Below are 19,012 nucleotides of genomic sequence, written 5' to 3' on the forward strand. Positions count from 1 at the left end.
TCGTTAACTAGCTGTATATTATTCCGTGTTTACCAAGCGGCACGAGGAATGTTTACGTAGCGGTTTAATAGACTTTAACATGTACGGTCCGTTAATTTTCGTAAGTGGTAGCGAAATTATGGGAGGGGCCACTACGTGAAAGAACGCTCATTCAATTTGTGAACCTTTAAAATGATTAATAGTTTTATTAATTGGGTAGCAGATATGGGCTTATAGTAATATTTACAGATTCTATTTAGATTTTAGAGTGGCATTGCCATTTCTCACCACCAGGGGTAAATTGAACTCTTATAAACGTTCGTTGTTTATTAAAGGACATTATAGTATTGCCAGCATTAAAGGACATTATAGTATTGCCATTTCTCACCACTAGGGGTAAATTGAACTCTTATAAACGTAACAAATAACGAACGTTACTTAATTCGTTGACCGAGGGTATTAAAGAGCATTATAGTTTCACCACCAGGGTAAATTAAGAACTTAGTGGCCGCACACACTACCCTGATTGTAACGACTGTATTATTAATGTAAGCAATGTTTAAATACTTGACCAACGAATGTTCCTGTATGTTAGTTTAATGTTGATATTTCGGTTAATAATGCAGTAAAAAAGCTAAGCCTAACAAATACGTTGTCGTCAAAACTCGGACCAAAGCTATAACTTGTTTTTCTGTTATAATCTCCCGCGTATTAATTTGGTAATAATAATGGTTAAACGTATTTTATAGCGTCATATGAAATAACTTACTAGCAGGTGTTTTCGGTAATGAGTGTGGCAGCTGAAAGGGCAATTTTGGACTTTTTGGTACCGTTTGAGAGGCGGTATTATTGAACTATGCATGATAAGTTTAAATAAAGTTTAACATATTGGAAGAAATGCCTTTCTTCGAAGAGTACCCTTTAATAACGCTCGTCTGTTTAACTATATATTTGGTTTTTTTTCTTGTGCCAGGTGTTTTGAAAACCATAACCACTAGATAGCGGTTTTTAAGTTACCGCTAGGTGACGCTAGTTACAATTTACCGCTAGGTGACGACAGTGGCCGCTGCGTGACGCCGGTTACATTTTACGCGAGCTAAATTTTTAACCAGCTTTAAATACGTAAAAATGCACTTTGAAAGAAAAAGAATAGAGAGTTTCAACTCAAATTTTTCGGCAACCTTTTTAAATGTAAACGAGTTGGCAAACGCCGGCTTTTTTTACGTTGGGAATAAAAATATTGTCATGTGTTTCTGTTGTGATGGTTTGGTTAACGATTGGAAAGAGGGGAATGTACCTTTACTAATTCACATCCAACGGTTCCCGAATTGCAAATTTGTTCAGGATGAAACTACGGATAACATTCCCGTGCTACGCGAAACGAACGATTTTTGGAATTTAGGACCTATGCGATCTGAATTTCTAAGATTACAGTCGTTTAAAGATTTCCCGATTGATTACATAGACGTGAGAGATTTAGCACAAGCAGGTCTCTTCTACACGTATAACAAAGATTGTGTATTAAAATGAGTATTAAAATGTAGACGTTAAAACTGATATACGAAAAGACTATTCTGAACGCGTTGGTAAGGAAATTTTAAATGATGTACAATTAAAATAAGCTATTTTCTGACGTTACGCATCGTCGCTAGTAGCGCCTGTCCTGAGGAGGCTTTTTTGAAAATATACTGAAACTATTATTATCATGGTTCCTCGTGTATATAATTTGCTAGTGTAAACTAATTTTTCGTATAGTATAATAACAAAGAACACATTTACTAATAAAAAATTTATTTATAAAATGTTTTTCAAATATATTACATCATTTAAACAATGATCAATCAAATCCCTTACGTCAAATGGACAATAACCTATAAATTGTTCCAAAAAATCTTTTTCCACTTGGTGATCCTGAGAAATTCGAAAGGCGGCGTAAATTTCTATAAAGACACAGGGAATTTGTCGCTTCTGTAATGGTTTATAAACCGCTTGAAATTTCGAAAAATTGTCGACCAAAACACTAAACATTAAGTCTATAACCGGTGCGCTTTGTTTTAACAGACTTAACTGTTCATCTATAAACACTTTAATTTCATTTAAAGCCAGAACTTGCGCTCTACTAAGTGAGAGACTGGCTGATAAGTTTATTTCGTATTCCAAATATTTTTGAGTAAACGGCATTAAATTCCATGAAAATCTTCCTCCCGAACAAGAAACTTCGAAATTGTGTTCAAAAGTACAATCGGAATAAGGTTCGACGGTCGGAATTGGCAGATAAATCTTTTTTATTGTTGTTGAGTTTAGATTTTCAATGACTGAAGACCATTCTTTTGTAAGGGCGTCCCATATTTCTAAGGAAATGTCCGTACTTTGGGCTCCATTAGAAATATAAATACCTGGCTCTTTGTTAAATATTGATATGGTCACTACCAATTGAGTAGGTGAATGTAACGTCAGAGAAACTAAAATAAAATACGTGTTAAATAAAATTAAAGTTTAAAAAAAAAGTTTTAACGTACCCTTTTTATGAATAATCCACTTTTTGTTATCAATTCAACTGTAAAATTTTGTCCTTGTATAAAACGTGCAGGAATTTTTTAATAGCTCGCGGTTTAGCTTCCTCGGCAAAAAAAAAAACTTTCTCTTTCAGCGAAACTCTCTGTCTCTCTGTCTCTCTGTCTCTCTGTCTCTCTGTCTCTCTGTCTCTCTGTCTCTCTGTCTCTCTGTCTCTCTGTCTCTCTGTCTCTCTGTCTCTCTGTCTCTCTGTCTCTCTGTCTCTCTGTCTCTCTGTCTCTCTGTCTCTCTGCGCTTTTCGGGGAACCTCGATGAATCGCTCTCTCTCTCCACGGCGGTGTGGCGCGCGTTTTTCTCTCACGCCGAGATAACCAGCTGGTGAAACTCCGCCTGAATGAGGGAGGCGTGTAAATTTATACCAAACGCTTTTGGGCCAAGTCCTCCTGCAAATTTTTTAAAATGTTAAATAATTACACATTTAAAATTTAGTGATACGTAACAATAAGTTTACCTCTTTTGATCAGTGTGTTGCTTTATTTTAATACAACCTATTATACATTTTCTTTATACATTTTTTTATACATTTTTTAAACAATTTTTTTTTTTACAAAACGTGTTATAAGATAATTTTTAACTCGGAACCTAGAAATGGAAAATGGTATTAGAATTGTAATTATTTTTTCGGAACCTAATGTTTTACCTCCTTCTACGACGATAGTGATTCCCGGAGCTGTAATTAATATTTAAAATTAAAAATGAGAAACATGATAGTTTTGTTTTATAATTACCATTTCGAAGATCAAGCTCCCTAGGTTTGTTCGCTGGAGGTTCCGGGTTTTTCGGAGATGTGGCTGGTGGCGATTCGGTCGGGTCGTCCTGTTTCTCGGGATATATTTCTAGGGGATTACCCTCTATACTTTTTACATATGCGGCCACTTGCCTCGCCTTTTCATAGGCGCACACATTTCTGTAAAATAAGAAATACTATATATTTTCCTCGACAAAAGATGGTGGTCATTGATTCATACCGCGTATGGTCGTTGTTAAAATGGTGGTGAAATTCTCCCGGCTGTAACTCTAATTCGGGGAAATTAGGACACTCGAATCTCGTGGCCACAATTATTCGATCTAAGTCGATAAAGTTTCCCAGGTACTCTTTCGTTTGCCTTTCTTTGACAATAACGTATTCGGCCAGTCGCGTTATATTTAAAACATGGCGATCAACGGCCTCAATATCGTATTGTCCCTGAGCCCTGGGAAGCTTATTGACATGGTTGCTAATCGCGTTCATTTTGCGGTTTGTATCCCCCGAATAATTTTGAGCAGCCGGTGTTCGAAAAACAATGAGGTCTTCGCGACCATCCGAAGTTTTGTATCCAATCTGTAAGATTTATATGGAACTTTAAATATAATAATAATAATAATCAACTAGGCTATTACCCAAGGCACCACCATAGGCCGAAGTCATCAAACGACTTTTGAAGCCATTAATTTAGGCGGCCGGGTTACACGCCCTGCCAACAGCTCCCTACACTAACTATTACAATAAATACTATACTAATTACTATATAAAACTTAAAAAAATTACCTCTTTTACTAAAAATCGTTTTGATGACGTATATTTATTTTTAGGCCAAATCATGGCAAAAAGAATGTGTACGGCTACAAACGATTCCCTAGAAGAAAAAACTAAGTATTTGTAACAATAAAAAAACACCTATAGAAACTTACATTTTTGTTACTCCGGGAAGGCTCACTAGGGTCAGGATTCCGAGATTCGGGCGACTTAAGGATATATATACTACCTAAAACCCCCTAGGGGGACGCGTTGGTTTTAAGAATAATGTGCAGGTGGTTAATTTTATTAAGCTAACGTAACTGAAAGTGTAAATGTAACTACTCTGACATTTTATAACCCCTAGCGGGACGCGTTGGAAACTCTAGCAGCTGTTTCTATTTCGTTGCAAACCATTTTGGTTTAATTTCCGTAACGGTTTTAATGTGCAGGTGGTTAATTTTATTAAGCTAACGTAACTAAAGATGGCGGCGTTATCCAAGCATCCTAGCAATTACCAAACTCGGGATCACACTTTGAAATAAAAATGGATATTCTACTATCGCCGTCGCTATGAATGTACCTAATTCGTCGCCTTTAAGTACCCAGTATTTCCAAAAGCATTTCGTGACTCCATTGGAAAATCCATTTGGAGATTTAGTTTCAGTTTTTTAAATTCTGTAGGCTTCCTTGAGCTTTCAACTTTTTTTCAACAGATCACGTGATATAAACTACGTCACAAGTCGTAAATGATTTCATAGATGCGTTGTTGTTTTCATAAGCCAGCCGCTATGGGAAAGAGAAAGATGTCTCTGCTTAGAGTACCAAAGAAATGCTGGATATGTGAGGAACGATACCAGTCCGTGAGAGGTTTCAAACAACATTTAATGACTCATTTATCGTGTAATACAATGAAAGAAGATTCGGATCTGGCGTGTGATTGTGATGAGAGTGAATCTCTCCATTACACGGAGGCCGAGGAAATGTCAGATGATAAAATTATCGATTATCTTAACGAACTTATTGGGGAATGTAAAAAGCGCGGTGCCACAATGGAATCAACCGAGTCAACTACATCTAACCTGCCAGCCGAATTCAAATTGCCGACTGAAAAGCAAATGGATGCTTTGATTTATTTTCAAGAATATTGTAAAACTAATCAAATTCCTAATATTAAAACCGTTGTAAAGAAATTGTGAATAAACGTTCTTTCTATTGAATTCATTGTTATTTTTAATAACATTTTAAGGGGACCGTATAAAGTACTTTTTAATTAAAGTAAACTAACAATGATTTTTTAGAACACTTACAGTTTAACACTTAAAATTTAATGTAAAGGCGGTATTAAAAAACTCTGATACATATTTTTTTACATTGATACTTTATTATAATATTTTTCGTTACACTTTTAAATTAAAAATATGTTTACGACTTTTGTAATATTGTTACATTTCCAACTTGGCATCCTCGAATAAATGGACACAAGGGAATTGAACGACAATGAACTATTAACGGTATGTCTTCATCTTTCCATTCCTCAACCACCATTGCGCAAAAAGGGCATTTAACACTCGAGTCGTTCTTGAGCGAATAAAATCCCCAGGCGGCCAACTCTTCGGTTCCATATTTAACCCAGTTTTTAAAACTTAATAATCTTTCTTGTTCCGAAAACATTTTTAAAGACTCGTACGAATGCTCCTTTCGTATCGTAGGAAGGACACTTTCAAGTTCTATTCTCGCTGCTATATATTCCGCTTGAAGTTTTCGTTTCTTTTTTTTTTCAATATATTTATACTTTTTAATAGTGCCGTACACGGTTCGTTATTTTCCTTATCACTCATTATCCAACTGTCGTCCAATTTTGTTCCGTAAAATGAAATATGTAATTCTTGCTTCGTAGGGTTCACCCTAAACTCGTTACCGAAAACACCTGCTAGTAAGTTATTTCAGCCCGTTATTTCATATGACGCTATAAAATACGTTTAACCATTATTATTACCAAATTAATACGCGGGAGGTTATAACAGAAAAACAAGTTATAGCTTTGGTCCGAGTTTTGACGACAACGTATTTGTTAGGCTTAGCTTTTTTACTGCATTATTAACCGAAATATCAACATTAAACTAACATACAGGAACATTCGTTGGTCAAGTATTTAAACATTGCTTACATTAATAATACAGTCGTTACAATCAGGGTAGTGTGTGCTGCCACTTAGTTCTTAATTTACCCCTGGTGGTGAAACTATAATGCTCTTTAATACCCTCGGTCAACGAATTAAGTAACGTTCGTTATTTGTTACGTTTATAAGAGTTCAATTTACCCCTAGTGGTGAGAAATGGCAATACTATAATGTCCTTTAATGCTGGCAATACTATAATGTCCTTTAATAAACAACGAACGTTTATAAGAGTTCAATTTACCCCTGGTGGTGAGAAATGGCAATGCCACTCTAAAATCTAAATAGAATCTGTAAATATTACTATAAGCCCATATCTGCTACCCAATTAATAAAACTATTAATCATTTTAAAGGTTCACAAATTGAATGAGCGTTCTTTCACGTAGTGGCCCCTCCCATAATTTCGCTACCACTTACGAAAATTAACGGACCGTACATGTTAAAGTCTATTAAACCGCTACGTAAACATTCCTCGTGCCGCTTGGTAAACACGGAATAATATACAGCTAGTTAACGATAGATTTAAATATTAAAGATTTTTACGACATTTATAACGGCTCAATACAAGTATAGTTCTTAATACTATAATTTATATACACGATATTATTGATAAACTAACGCAAAATTATAAATAATCGCAGACATGTTCGACTGGTTATATGTTGTCGTAAATAAATCACAGCGTTCAAAATGGAGATAAACGCGGAGAAAAGCATTCCTTTAAAGGAGCGCTAACACCGTGGAGAGAGAGATAGTTCGCGGTAATCAGAGGAGCGCTAACGGCGTAGAGAGATAGTTAGCGGTAATTAGATTCCTTTGTGTCCGACCTGTACTGAACTAACCACATCGCGTTTTATACAAACTAGTTTCGCTTTGTTTTTTAATGTGACGTTTTATGTTAATATATATAAAAAATTGTTAGCAACAACTTGTTAAACACAAACTTGATCTAAAGTAAATATGGCAAATTTCCTAAAAATAACAGACATGGACACCCTTTTCAATACACAGAACAAGTTTAAATATGAATCATTAAAGATGGCGGCCAAAACACATGAATTTTTCCAGCCCAAAATGACTAACAACCGCTAAAAGAGAGACCACTCGAAACCAGCCTACAAACTTTACCCCGTTATGTGTTGTAAATATGAATCATTTTTACCGCGCTTCGGGAAGACGCGTTTAAGAGTCTATACTTTTTATGTGCATAAAGATTAATAACCTAAAAACCGTTAAAAAGGTGCCCGTATTAGGGGTGACTTATATTTGAAACTTCTACCCGAATCCAAAGATACCAGTCTAGTGGTGAAGCATTGACAAATGTTAAACTTTCACCAGCAATCTTTATGGAAGACCCATTTCAATTACCGTAAATAAGATGGTGCGTGTCACGTGACGCGGCTATAATCATTAACGAACCATATAGGGACAACTTGTTACCCAATGAGACACCCCTGGTGGGACACTATAAAGATGACCACGAATGACAGGTTATAACACGATACAAGCTTTATCCCGTTATGTTAATTGGTCGATACATTTTCTCCCTAATCATTTCACATGTTAAAGAATTTTCAAGTCAAAAATGACTAAGAGTTCTTATAATGTCCATAATCCCAAAGACGCTTCCTAACCGTTGTCAGGTAATTAAACCATGCAAACGTTTATACTAGTAAATACAAACTTTACCCCCATCCACTTGTTCATTGATCCTTTTCGCGCTTACATCATCATAAACGCATGTTAAATCCCCGCCAAAACTTTAACAGTTCAACCATATAGCTACCAGGTCAATTAGCTCTAACGTGTTATTATAAAGGTACAAACTTTACCCGTTTCCCCGCCAAAATCATGTCAAACATGTAATAGACCTATAGAGTTTAACCACTTGTTGATCGACGCTTACACTTTCCCGCCAAAAATTAATATTCAAACATATAATATAACTACTTGATGATCCTAAACACATGTTACTATACTATCCATATAACAGGTCAATGACCCCTAACGGTAAAACAATACCACGCTCATTAATATTCACCCTTTTTAAAACACTTGCTTACCTACTCTAGTTGATTGACAGGTCAACTAATTAATTATTCAAAACACCTGTTAATCTCATTAATTATTCAGGTCACGCGCGCGTGACACGCGCCCGAGGGGGGGCGGAATCGCGATTCCCCGCTTCATTCCCCCCCCCCCCCCGTCACGCAGCTGTGGACGCGGTAGCCACGCCCCCGTTTGGCTAGGAATGGGGCACATAACTACTCCCGCCATGTTCTATTTGAATTTGCCAAAATTTGACGCGGGCCAGGTCAGTCAAACTGACGTTAATTATACATCATTTTTTTGTTAAACAGCAACTTTTAAAATTTCGTTATATTTTTTACGCTACTTTGTTAGTGAATTATCACTAAAAATGTTCCATAAAGAAAACATTGAAGTTAAATTCCATTTAAGAAAATGTTTGTTAAAGAGCATCGAATCAGAATTTTACCAGTTTCTTGCGTAAGACGAGTAAACTGAAATTGTATTAAATTTTTCAAATGGTTCTGAAGCCCTTCAAATGATCGATTTATTTTTTTTTTAAAAATACTAATGGGCTAGCGCCTCGTAGGAAGGGCCCTTTTCTAAACTAGCGCTTACTCGGAATATTCTTTTGGCGTCGCCACTGATTTAGCTTGGGAGAGGTTGTAGGAAACGAATGGGAAAAGATTAAAGAACAAGTTTTTTCGTGAAAGCAGTTATTCTATTTATTTTAATTTTCTAAAAATTTTCTCTTAACTAAAATTTAAATAAATGAGTTTTGTAAACCAATTTATTATACAATTTATTTTTTTTGGGATAAATTATTTCTTAGGGTTTATGTTACATAATTTTTTGTCACAGATGTAATTTATTTATTTTTTATTTGTTTATGTCTGAATGTCATGTTAATTCTTGGGCTTACAGCAGCTGGGCAACGTGGCACCGAATGGAACCAAAAATCATTTGTGGGCGGGTGCATTAGAAGTAAAGATCCGTCCTCCAGTTTCAGTGTTTTCGTGTTGTGGATGGATGCCTTCGTTTGGTTTAATCTTTGTCGTACCAAATCTTTATGCCGTAGTATAAAATCTCTTTTCTGCCCCAATGATATGGACGCAATGGGAACGTTTTTGTCAAGGTCTGATGTTCCCCTATGTAATCCTTCCCATCTTTCAAACGGTTTACTAAAACAAAGTTGAAGTCAGCTCCGGCTATTTTGGACACTAGTTTGCATAGTTCTTTCAGCACTGGTGGCCACGGTTTGGCACGAAACGTGTTACCAGAATAACTATACTTCAACCCATCGTTTCCGAACGCCACCTGTTGACGTGGAATCTCGCGCCATTGTCCATTGATTTTAACCTGAGACATTCGACCACTGAAATAAATAATTTGTTTTTCTAAAAAAACAAATAGTTCTTTTGAAAATTCTTTGTCCAAGAGATTGTAGTATGATAATCTAACACTTTCGCCAACAATTGAATTTAATTGAGTTTTCAAAATTTGATTTGTACGCATATGCAACGATGATAAAATTTTTCTTTCTTCCGAAAAATTGCTGGAATATTTCCTATGAAATATGTTAATATTAATATTGGTACAAGTTCAATGTCGAAGAAATTGAACTTAAAGGCCGAGATCCTAAATTTGATTTTAAAGTACACTAATTTAACCACTAAGATTTATTTTGACGAGTGCCAGTTTGAATTGTATGACTGTCAGCTCTGACTTCTGTGACCATTGTAGATCTCAACATAACATATAAATTAACCACCAAAATTGCGATTAATCGCAAATATTGCGGTTAACCGTTTATTTACGGATATTATCCGTGAATAAACAACGATTTCACATGCAAAAAATAATTTATATTTGCGGTTAAGTGTAGGTTATGGATAAAAATAAAATAAACGGTTAATTTTTATCGAAACGCCGAGCTCTAGACAATTGTACTTAACTCATAGTTGGTGCCATAAGTCTATAATATGTTTCAATAAGTGTGTCACTTTAAGAAATATTTTTAACTGAGTTACGTCATCACGGTAAGAAAACTTTTCCCTAGCGAGGCGCTGATAAAGGCCACACACTACACGATAACGAGCGGACGCAAACAGGAAATGTTTTGCGTATAAAAATAAGAAGTGACAGACTTATGAATCAGTGGCGTAGCCAGAAACTCGTCAAAGAGGGGGTCTAAGTATGTTAATGTTAAGAGGGGGGTTGAGAAGGCGGTTAAAATTTAGTACAGTCAAAGGTAGGCCCAAGGTTGGACACGGAACCCCCCCCCCTTGTCTACGCCACTGTTATGAATCAATATCATAAACTTATGTTGGTACGTATAACCTATTCAAGATTTTTAAGAATTTCCTTTCAATCATTCAAACACGTCTAAATAAATTGAGTGGAGCTTTAAATTTGAACACGATAAATTCGAAGGTGATCTCGGGATTTAAGAAATCCTTTGTTTAAATACGGTAAAATATCCTTACATTGTTTTCTTTGTCGAGCTTGACACCATGTCATCACAGACCGCCTCATTGCTTCTCTTTTTTGAGTCATTCAGTCGATGAACACCGAAAAGTTTTTCATACAAGATTCGACCTAAAAATCGTAAATTTTAAATAGTTTTTATGAGATTGCTTATTAATATCTTAATTCAATTGGTATTACTTATGAAGTTTGGCCCCCAATTCTTTGGACTCCCAGGTGACCGAAAACGGCGCGGATACTTTCGGTCCATTTTCTATACACACTTCAAATTGCGCCCATCCAAGATGTTTTGGGTCCACAGTTTTAGGCGACAGTTTTGCATCCCTCGTTGCCTTCCAAAGCACCAAAGTAGTTTCATTTCCATTAACATCTTCAACTACGGACCCTATCTTTAGAACTATCTCCCTAAAATATGGAAAGAATTATAATCGGTTTTAATAACTAAAACCTTTAAAAAGAAGAAAAAGGAAATAGGGATTTGGCACTCTATCGTACGGTACATTGGGATATAGATCTGGACCCTGACGAAATAGAAATTGAATCTAGTGCGAAAAAACAATTCCGTTTAGGCAAAAAACAATTAGAAAAAATCGCGTCTAAGAAGTGTTTTACCGGATTTATGGTAGACGGTTATTTTAAATCTCTGCAGGCGCGCTTTTTGAAAAATCAATATTTAGACACTTCTTTTTACACTTCCATTGCGAAATTTATAAATAATTTAAACAAACTTACAGAATACCAATTAAACTTTTATTTCGAGTATTTTTTAAATGAATTTAACAGATTTAAGACTAAAGAACTAACGCTTATTCCAGTTATGGTAAAAAAAAATCATTTCTTTCTGGTAACCGTGAAATTGATCAAAAAAGACGTATTTAAAATTACAGTTTACGACTCTAATTGCCAAGTCACCGATTTCATCGACGACGAAATAACTCCTTATAAAGGAAAACATCAAAATGAGGTAGATCATTTGGTTAAATATTTAACTTCCCTTCAAAATCATTTCAAGCTCACGCCAACCACGTGGATAACGTCGGCAAAATCTAACTTGTACTTTCAACCATATTATTACAACTGCGGACCAGCTATTTGTCTATACGCTAAATGTTTATCAGAAAAATTATCAGATGAAATTAATAAAAATAGTAATGATATTAACGAATTCCGTGATAATTTTCAATCAGAAATAGAACATATACAAACTAAATAATTTTGATCAATTTCACAGGTTTGCAATGCTTTTGCGTGGAGACCTTTATCTTCTAGAGAAAGTTCTATTTCTTGAAAATTACCTTCATCTAGGCTGTCCGCGATGAAAGTCGTTTTCGATTGGTCCAAAAATGGAAAGGAAAGTTCGTTGTCGAACTTTATATGACGGTTTCTACGCGAAAGCAGAGCTTCAAAACGTGATATAAAGTATAACGGCGGAATCTCTGAAATAGATAGTACTTAAAATTCCGAATTGTATTATAGCGGGGAATAACGTTCTTGGCTAAACGATCAACTTATAATTCTTCACGATCTATAGAGGCGACATGCTTCTCGTACACCATTATCTGAAACGACTTGCTTATCATAACCTAATTCCCAGAGGCGACATGCTTCTCCTACACCATTCTCAGAGGCGACATGCTTCTCCTACACCATTCTCAGAGGCGACATGCTTCTCGTTCACCATTCCCAGAGGCGACATGCTTCTCCTACACCATTCTCAGAGGCGACATGCTTCTCGTACACCATTCTCAGAGGCGACATGCTTCTCCTACACCATTCCCAGAGGCTACATGCTTCTCCTACACCATTCTCAGAGGCGACATGCTTCTTTGGAAACATCTTAAAACATAATGGGTTGGGAGGGGATATGTTATATTTTGTTGGAAAAAGCGAAATATAATATATCTGTAGAAATATTGAGAAAAAATTAAATAGCAATTAAGTTCGCCATTTTATTTTAATCAGCATTTCTACAGGCCACAATAAACCAAGCCTTTACGCGGCGTGTGCCATAAGTAACTTTTATGATCAAAGAAAATTATAATATTACTAAAACTATATTTATAATTTAAACTGATATAACAGCGAAACTAATTGGTTTAAAGTACGAAAAAAATCACGTTAACCGCTTTCCGAGCGCCCATTTCAAAATAGATTTTTTCATATATTAATAGTATTCATTAACAGAAATCAGAGATAGAGACTACATTCCAGTGTAATTCTAAAACTACACATGCAGCAAATTAAAGACACGTCAAGGAAATTTAAGGTAAAGAAATCTAAGACGTTCAAAACAAAAAAGAACATATAAAATAAAATGTACAAAATTTAAAATAAAAACTAGTACAAAGCTATCTATTTAATGAATAGAGGCGCTTTTTTAGTGAGTTTCTCCATTGATATTTCGACTAATAATGTCGCTCCCAGAATAATTTTAATTTTGATCGATAAAGCATTTAAGAGTGTAAAATTAACGTTAGTTTGATTGACCTCTCCCGCGTCAATTTTTATAAAATTCAAATAGAATACTACCCTATGGCGGTCTTGGTCCCGAAAACGGCGCGTTTTTGGGTAAGCTTACGTCATTGATATTTCGCTCAATTATGGCGCTCCCAGAATAAAATTAATTTTAAACGATAGAGCATTTAATGGTGTACTAATAACGTTAATTTCATTAACCTCTCCCGCGTCAATTTTTATAAAATTCAAATAGAATACAACCCTATGCCTGTTTTTGGGTAAGCTTACGTCATTGATATTTCGCTCAATTATGGCGCTCCCAGAATAAAATTAATTTTAAACGATAGAGCATTTAAAGGTGTACTATTAACGTTAATTTCATTAACCTCTCCCTCGTCAATTTTTATAAAATTCAAATAGAATACTACCCTATGCCGGGCATGGTCCCGAAAACGGCACGTTTTTGGGTAAGCTTACGTCATTGATATTTCGATCAATTATGGCGCTCCCAGAATAAAATTAATTTTAAACGATAGAGCATTTAAAGGTGTACTATTAACGTTAATTTCATTAACCTCTCCCTCGTCAATTTTTATAACATTCAAATACAATACTACCCTATGCCGGGCATGGTCCCGAAAACGGCACCTTTTTGGGTAAGCTTACGTCATTGATATTTCGCTCAATTATGGCGCTCCCAGAATAAAATTAATTTTAAACGAAAGAGCATATAAAGGCGTATAAATATCGTTAATTTCATTATTCTCTCTCGCGTCATTTTTAAGAAATATGAACCCTAGCACTTACTCCCCAGTTCGTTTTTCTGTAGTTCAGACCAAACTTCCTTTCCCGCGCCGCGTTCCCACGTTATCCAAAAATGTACTTTTTAGAATTTTCGTTCTGGCAAATTGACGTTGGTCTGATCGCACGATGAACGAACTCAGTAAATAAATAGTTATATTTTGAGTTTTAACTGTCGTGACCGTGACTTTAGACGACTGTGTGACTAAAATCGATAAAAAAGTGTTTGATCTGTTGTGGTGTGAGTCCTGTGACTGTTTCTTTCCTATGAATCATATCAGTGAGTGTTGAATGTGGGATTCAACGAAACGGTTGTGTTATGTTTTGTTATATTTGCAACCTTTTTTAGGAAATCGTCATACAATTGATGGACGGAAATATTCCTAGCCCTTCACTAAGGCGGGGAAAAATAAAGATAAAATGCGAGTCGTGGCCTTATCGTGGAGTGAATTAAATCTGAGAGAGAGGGTTACTTACAGCGGAAAAGAAAAAAATATTAAAGTAGGGGAGATTCGAATTCAATCACAAAATCTTTATTTTAACATTTATACACTAGATACAAAACAAAAGAACCACAATGCAGGGGGACTGAGGGGGCAATTCTTTTTTCGTTAGTAGGATGGTTAGGCCATCCCTAATGCTAGTTATTACTTTTAAGCGGAGGATAACATGCACAATAGATATAAAAATTAAAACACTCTGACTAACTGGTTAATTAAAAGATTTCTTACGATTCTCAATAGGGTCAGTTCCAACTTCTTTTCTTTCGGACATTCTGATTTAAATCAGCGAGGGAAACAAATAAAATATATACACTAAACTCTGATAACTATGATTAAAAATTAAAATGGCAGATTACATTAAGTTAAAAAAAAATTACAATTACTCTGTGGCGTAAAGATACAAAGAAATATCATAGCAAAAGTTATTCGGACAGCGCTATTCTTCTAAATAGCCAACTTAAATTAGAGTTGCATGTTTATATCAACCATCAACAATAAATTCATTGATATGTAAATTTTATTTCGTAACTTTTCAATTATTTGTTTCCTTCGGACCTACCTTTCGTTGTCCGAAGAACTACTTTTAAAAGGCTTCCTAATTCGATTAACACATATAATATAGGCACACCACGCAAATGCCTCCGTTTCAAAGAATTATCGCTCAAGACGTTCTACTTTTCAGGGTGTTTTAGGTGTCGGGTCGACACTTTCTGGTTTCTGTAGCCTTGGCCAACCAGTAATTAAAAAAAAATTGTGTTATGCCTAACCAAAATGAGGTAAGCTAAATATAAATATTATTTATTTCGTTTAATCAAGAACGTATATATGTATAAGAACGTTGAACAAAAGGCCTCTCTTGGGCCATGATTTAATCGGTTTCAGAATATCTCCGCACTAAAGTCCGCGAACTATAAATGGTTTTAACCTTTAACGCGCGCCGCACGCGGTTTTTTGGACGGAGTTATTCTGAAAACTATTAAATCATGGCACCATGCAGGCGCCAATTTGATCGTTCAACGTTCTTATACATATATACGTTCTTGGTTTAATATAGTCCTTCCGTTGTAGTCCCTAATCTGTGATTTCTACTTTCCCGGCAATATTGCTTAAAAAAGCGACTGACAAATGTGGAAAAGCTTCGAAAAAGATCCTTATTTGTATTAATTTATCAAGGTTAAACTCGACATAAAATAATTTATTAAATGCAGGAATTTCAAATTTGAAATGTGGTTCATTTAGGTGTTAATCATTATTAGTTATCGTAACGTTAATTCTTTTTATTATTGCTGTGTCTAGTATACCGGAAGGCGTGGTTTAACTCCTTCTAAAATGTTTAACGCCCAAAACCTCGAAGCGGAAGTTATAGCCACAATAAAATTTAATTAACTTTTCTCAGGGGATAATTACAACTTTGTCAAAGGCACCCGTTTCACGGTAGCGTAAGGTTGAGTAATAATTGGGTAACGATTGCAATTTATGATTGAATACATAAAACCAGAAGTTTATAATATATCTCTTCCGAGATAAGTATTCATTAAGGTCATTAAAATGAAATGTACCTTTGTAGATTCACGGATCTGTTTAATGGGAGCTATTTTCTTGAAATATGACATTTTGTTGAACTTAACGAGATTCTACATGTTTGAAATCAAATTCAAACAGTAAATAATCACAATTTATATTTTGAAATCACAAAATAGCGGACCGGATAACGTTTAAATTTTTTAAGTAGATAAAAATCAATTTTGATACTATTTTAGGTCGATTCAAACAGTTCCAGCTCTGGAATTTCTTATATCAAAGATTACTGCACGGTTCATACCTATTTAAGGAAAGCAAATAGAAAAAGCAAACTTGAATACGAAGATCCACCGAACAATGATTATTTGCCAAAACACAAGAACTTGAGGATTAGGGCAAGAGATAAAATAATCCATGATGATCAAACCACTCTTGTGTCTTGGTTTTGTTTCCCCTTTTCCGGCTGTTTCTCGAAACGCAGTCAAGTATACGAATTAATTGAAAGCCCCAAGGGGTTTTTCATTGAATATTAGAATATTTCTGTGTTATTAATTTAGTTATAACAAACAGATGAATCTGATTTCTAAATAAATTTAATATAACTTTGACTTTGAAATGCCGCTTGTCGCTTCAATCTTATTCAACCTTATATCCCATGTAACTTTAATTAAACATTAGGATTTGAATATTGTTGCTATAAACGACTATGATAAAAATACATGAAAAATACACTTTTTTTATAGAAATGAAAAAATAAAACCCTTACATTAGATTTTAATGGAGAACAGATTTAATATCACATACTTCTTAAATTAATTTCAACTAATTGTTCCTTCTGTAAATTCTGCTTTCATGTATATAACTATTCTTCATTAACCATTTGAGTTAAAAATAATAAAATTTATTGTGGAGAAAACTAATTTTTCTTTATGAAAATATTTAGTATTAATTTTCTTTTAAAGGCAAGGTAGTGCCTACCTGGATATATCATTTGGAAAAAAACCTGACAAGAAAATGACTTTTGCGACAGCAGCGCCGCTTCCGCGAAGTTAACGGAGAATTTCGGAATATCTCCGTTAACTAGTAGCTTCTACAAGGCAGAACCCGTAACAAACACTTTGGAAATGCACGCGGAACGCTAGAGTGATATATCCAGGTAGGCACTACTATTGTTAATCCAAGTTACAATCACCGTGTCTGTCGGTCTGCGAACGCGTACGTGTTTTCGGGGCAAAGAGTAATCACTGCGTACGTAGTTTCTTGAAATCGCCGCGTTCGCAGTTTCTAAGAATTAGGGAAAATGTTTTTCCAAAAGCGCCCTCTTTTTATCATTGGGTGTATTATAATTTTCTTTTGCGAATTGTGATTGTACGTGAAGAATCTTCAACGTTTGGGACGGACCGAGTGCTGAGGGTTACAGTAAACGTCCAAATGGCAGGTCTTCCAAAAAATGTTCACGGTATACGTCATAGCATGGATGTACATAATATGGATTCCCTACTCGTAGGCTTTTCAAGGCATTTGGCCACGCTCTCCGTTTGAGGAGAAAAACAATCCCCCCAACCCCCTCTTTCCAAGTGAGTCGGAAATTCGTGTTTTTAAATCTTCTGCGCATGCTCAAATTCAAACTTTGTTTCCGCTCGGCTCTTAACAGCGTTTTCAGAATTCGTTATTTCATATGGTGCTTTCTTTTAATTAATATAGAAGTTTTTATTAAAATTAAACGATACCGGTTCCAAGAAAGAAAACGTGTGTTTATCCGGGCTGTAGGAGCAATACTAGACATGAGGGTAAACCTTATATGAAAGACGTTACTTTTATCCCTTTCCCTAAACCTATTAAAAAGCCTGAAACATGTATTAAGTGGTTAAAATGGTTATAAGAAGTGAGGGGAAACTTTAAACAAGAATATATTACTTGCAATACTTATTTGTGTTCAGAACACTTTGTTGGAAAAAAGAGGGCCTAGATATGATAATCCTGGTCCACAATGTAAGTATACCGACTCTGCAATTTTTTAATTAATCAGATTAACAGGCATGCCTTTTAACTTAAATTGTGTCGTTAGTGTTCATTTTCTATTTTGCATAATGGATTGGAAGCATCGTTGTGTCAAAATAAAATCCTAACATCAAAGGTAAGTAAATTGTACAAGATCAATGGTAGGAATTACTTAAAATACTTAAAATCCATAGAGATTAGTTTCAATTTTAAAACCATAATCTAAACATTCAATGGAGGGTTCCATTGATGATAATCAACATGTGGAAAGCTTTAATGGATTAATTTCAAATTTTAAAGACCGATGATGAAACACAAGTTGTACTAATTTCCCTCTGCATATATCCTGATTTTACCTAGAAAGTTATTGCCCTAGGAAAGCCATTAGAAAACCACAACGTTCTTGATTTACCAGCTTCAGTTTCAAGTTTGGATGCTTTAAACATAGTTTTGGAAAATTAAGAACCAGCGAGTTATTGAGTATTTGAAAAGACACTCTGAAGGAAGTTATTGTCCATATACACTGACTATGAGGGATCAGCGTTGTTTGCGTTTTATAGCCAAAAACATCTGCGCTTATTGCAGAAGATTATCAGATAGATCTTTGAAAAACCTTTCCAGAAACAAAACATCCGAGAGCAAGAAATATAAATCGCTAACCAAAGACGAAGCTATTGAACTGTTAATAAGAGAAAAAAAAATCCGATCAAAATTCGAGGAAACAAGTTAAGAGGCTACAGAAGAAGAGCAAAAAAGTCATCAAGAATGCTGGTGAAACCTTACCCGCTGATGACCAAAACTCAATAGAACAGATTTTAGAACAAACTGTCCCAAACCACAGGGATAAATCATTCCTGGCTCTTTTTCTGAGAGAACAATTAAAAATTTCCAAAAAGACGGATGCTCGTGGCCGACGATGGCATCCAGTTGTAATAAAGTGGTGTTTAGGCCAATATCACAGGTCACCAGCAGCCTTCAAGAGTTT

The 19,012-nt window shown here is 35.2% G+C and overlaps 1 protein-coding gene across 2 annotated transcripts in view; it reads left to right on the plus strand.

The window, feature by feature from the left end:
• Nucleotides 1-16,634, plus strand: part of LOC149940549 (uncharacterized) — a 36,722-nt gene extending 20,088 nt beyond the window's left edge. The window contains exons 2-3 of one of the 2 annotated variants that reach the window (XM_090180027.1): nt 15,188-15,281; nt 16,266-16,634. In XM_090180027.1, the coding sequence (XP_090036153.1) occupies nt 15,264-15,281; nt 16,266-16,559 (312 nt within the window). In that variant the 5' untranslated portion in view covers nt 15,188-15,263 and the 3' untranslated portion in view covers nt 16,560-16,634. Of the gene's footprint in view, nt 1-15,175; nt 15,282-16,265 lie in introns of those variants that run through there. The other variant, XM_090180029.1, reaches the window with a different exon arrangement.
• The last annotated feature ends 2,378 nt before the right edge of the window (nt 16,635-19,012 follow it).

This window comes from Leiobunum rupestre, chromosome 6 (genome assembly GCF_980474605.1).
Source record: "Leiobunum rupestre chromosome 6, qqLeiRupe1.1.hap1, whole genome shotgun sequence".
Classification (NCBI taxonomy): domain Eukaryota; kingdom Metazoa; phylum Arthropoda; class Arachnida; order Opiliones; family Sclerosomatidae; genus Leiobunum; species Leiobunum rupestre.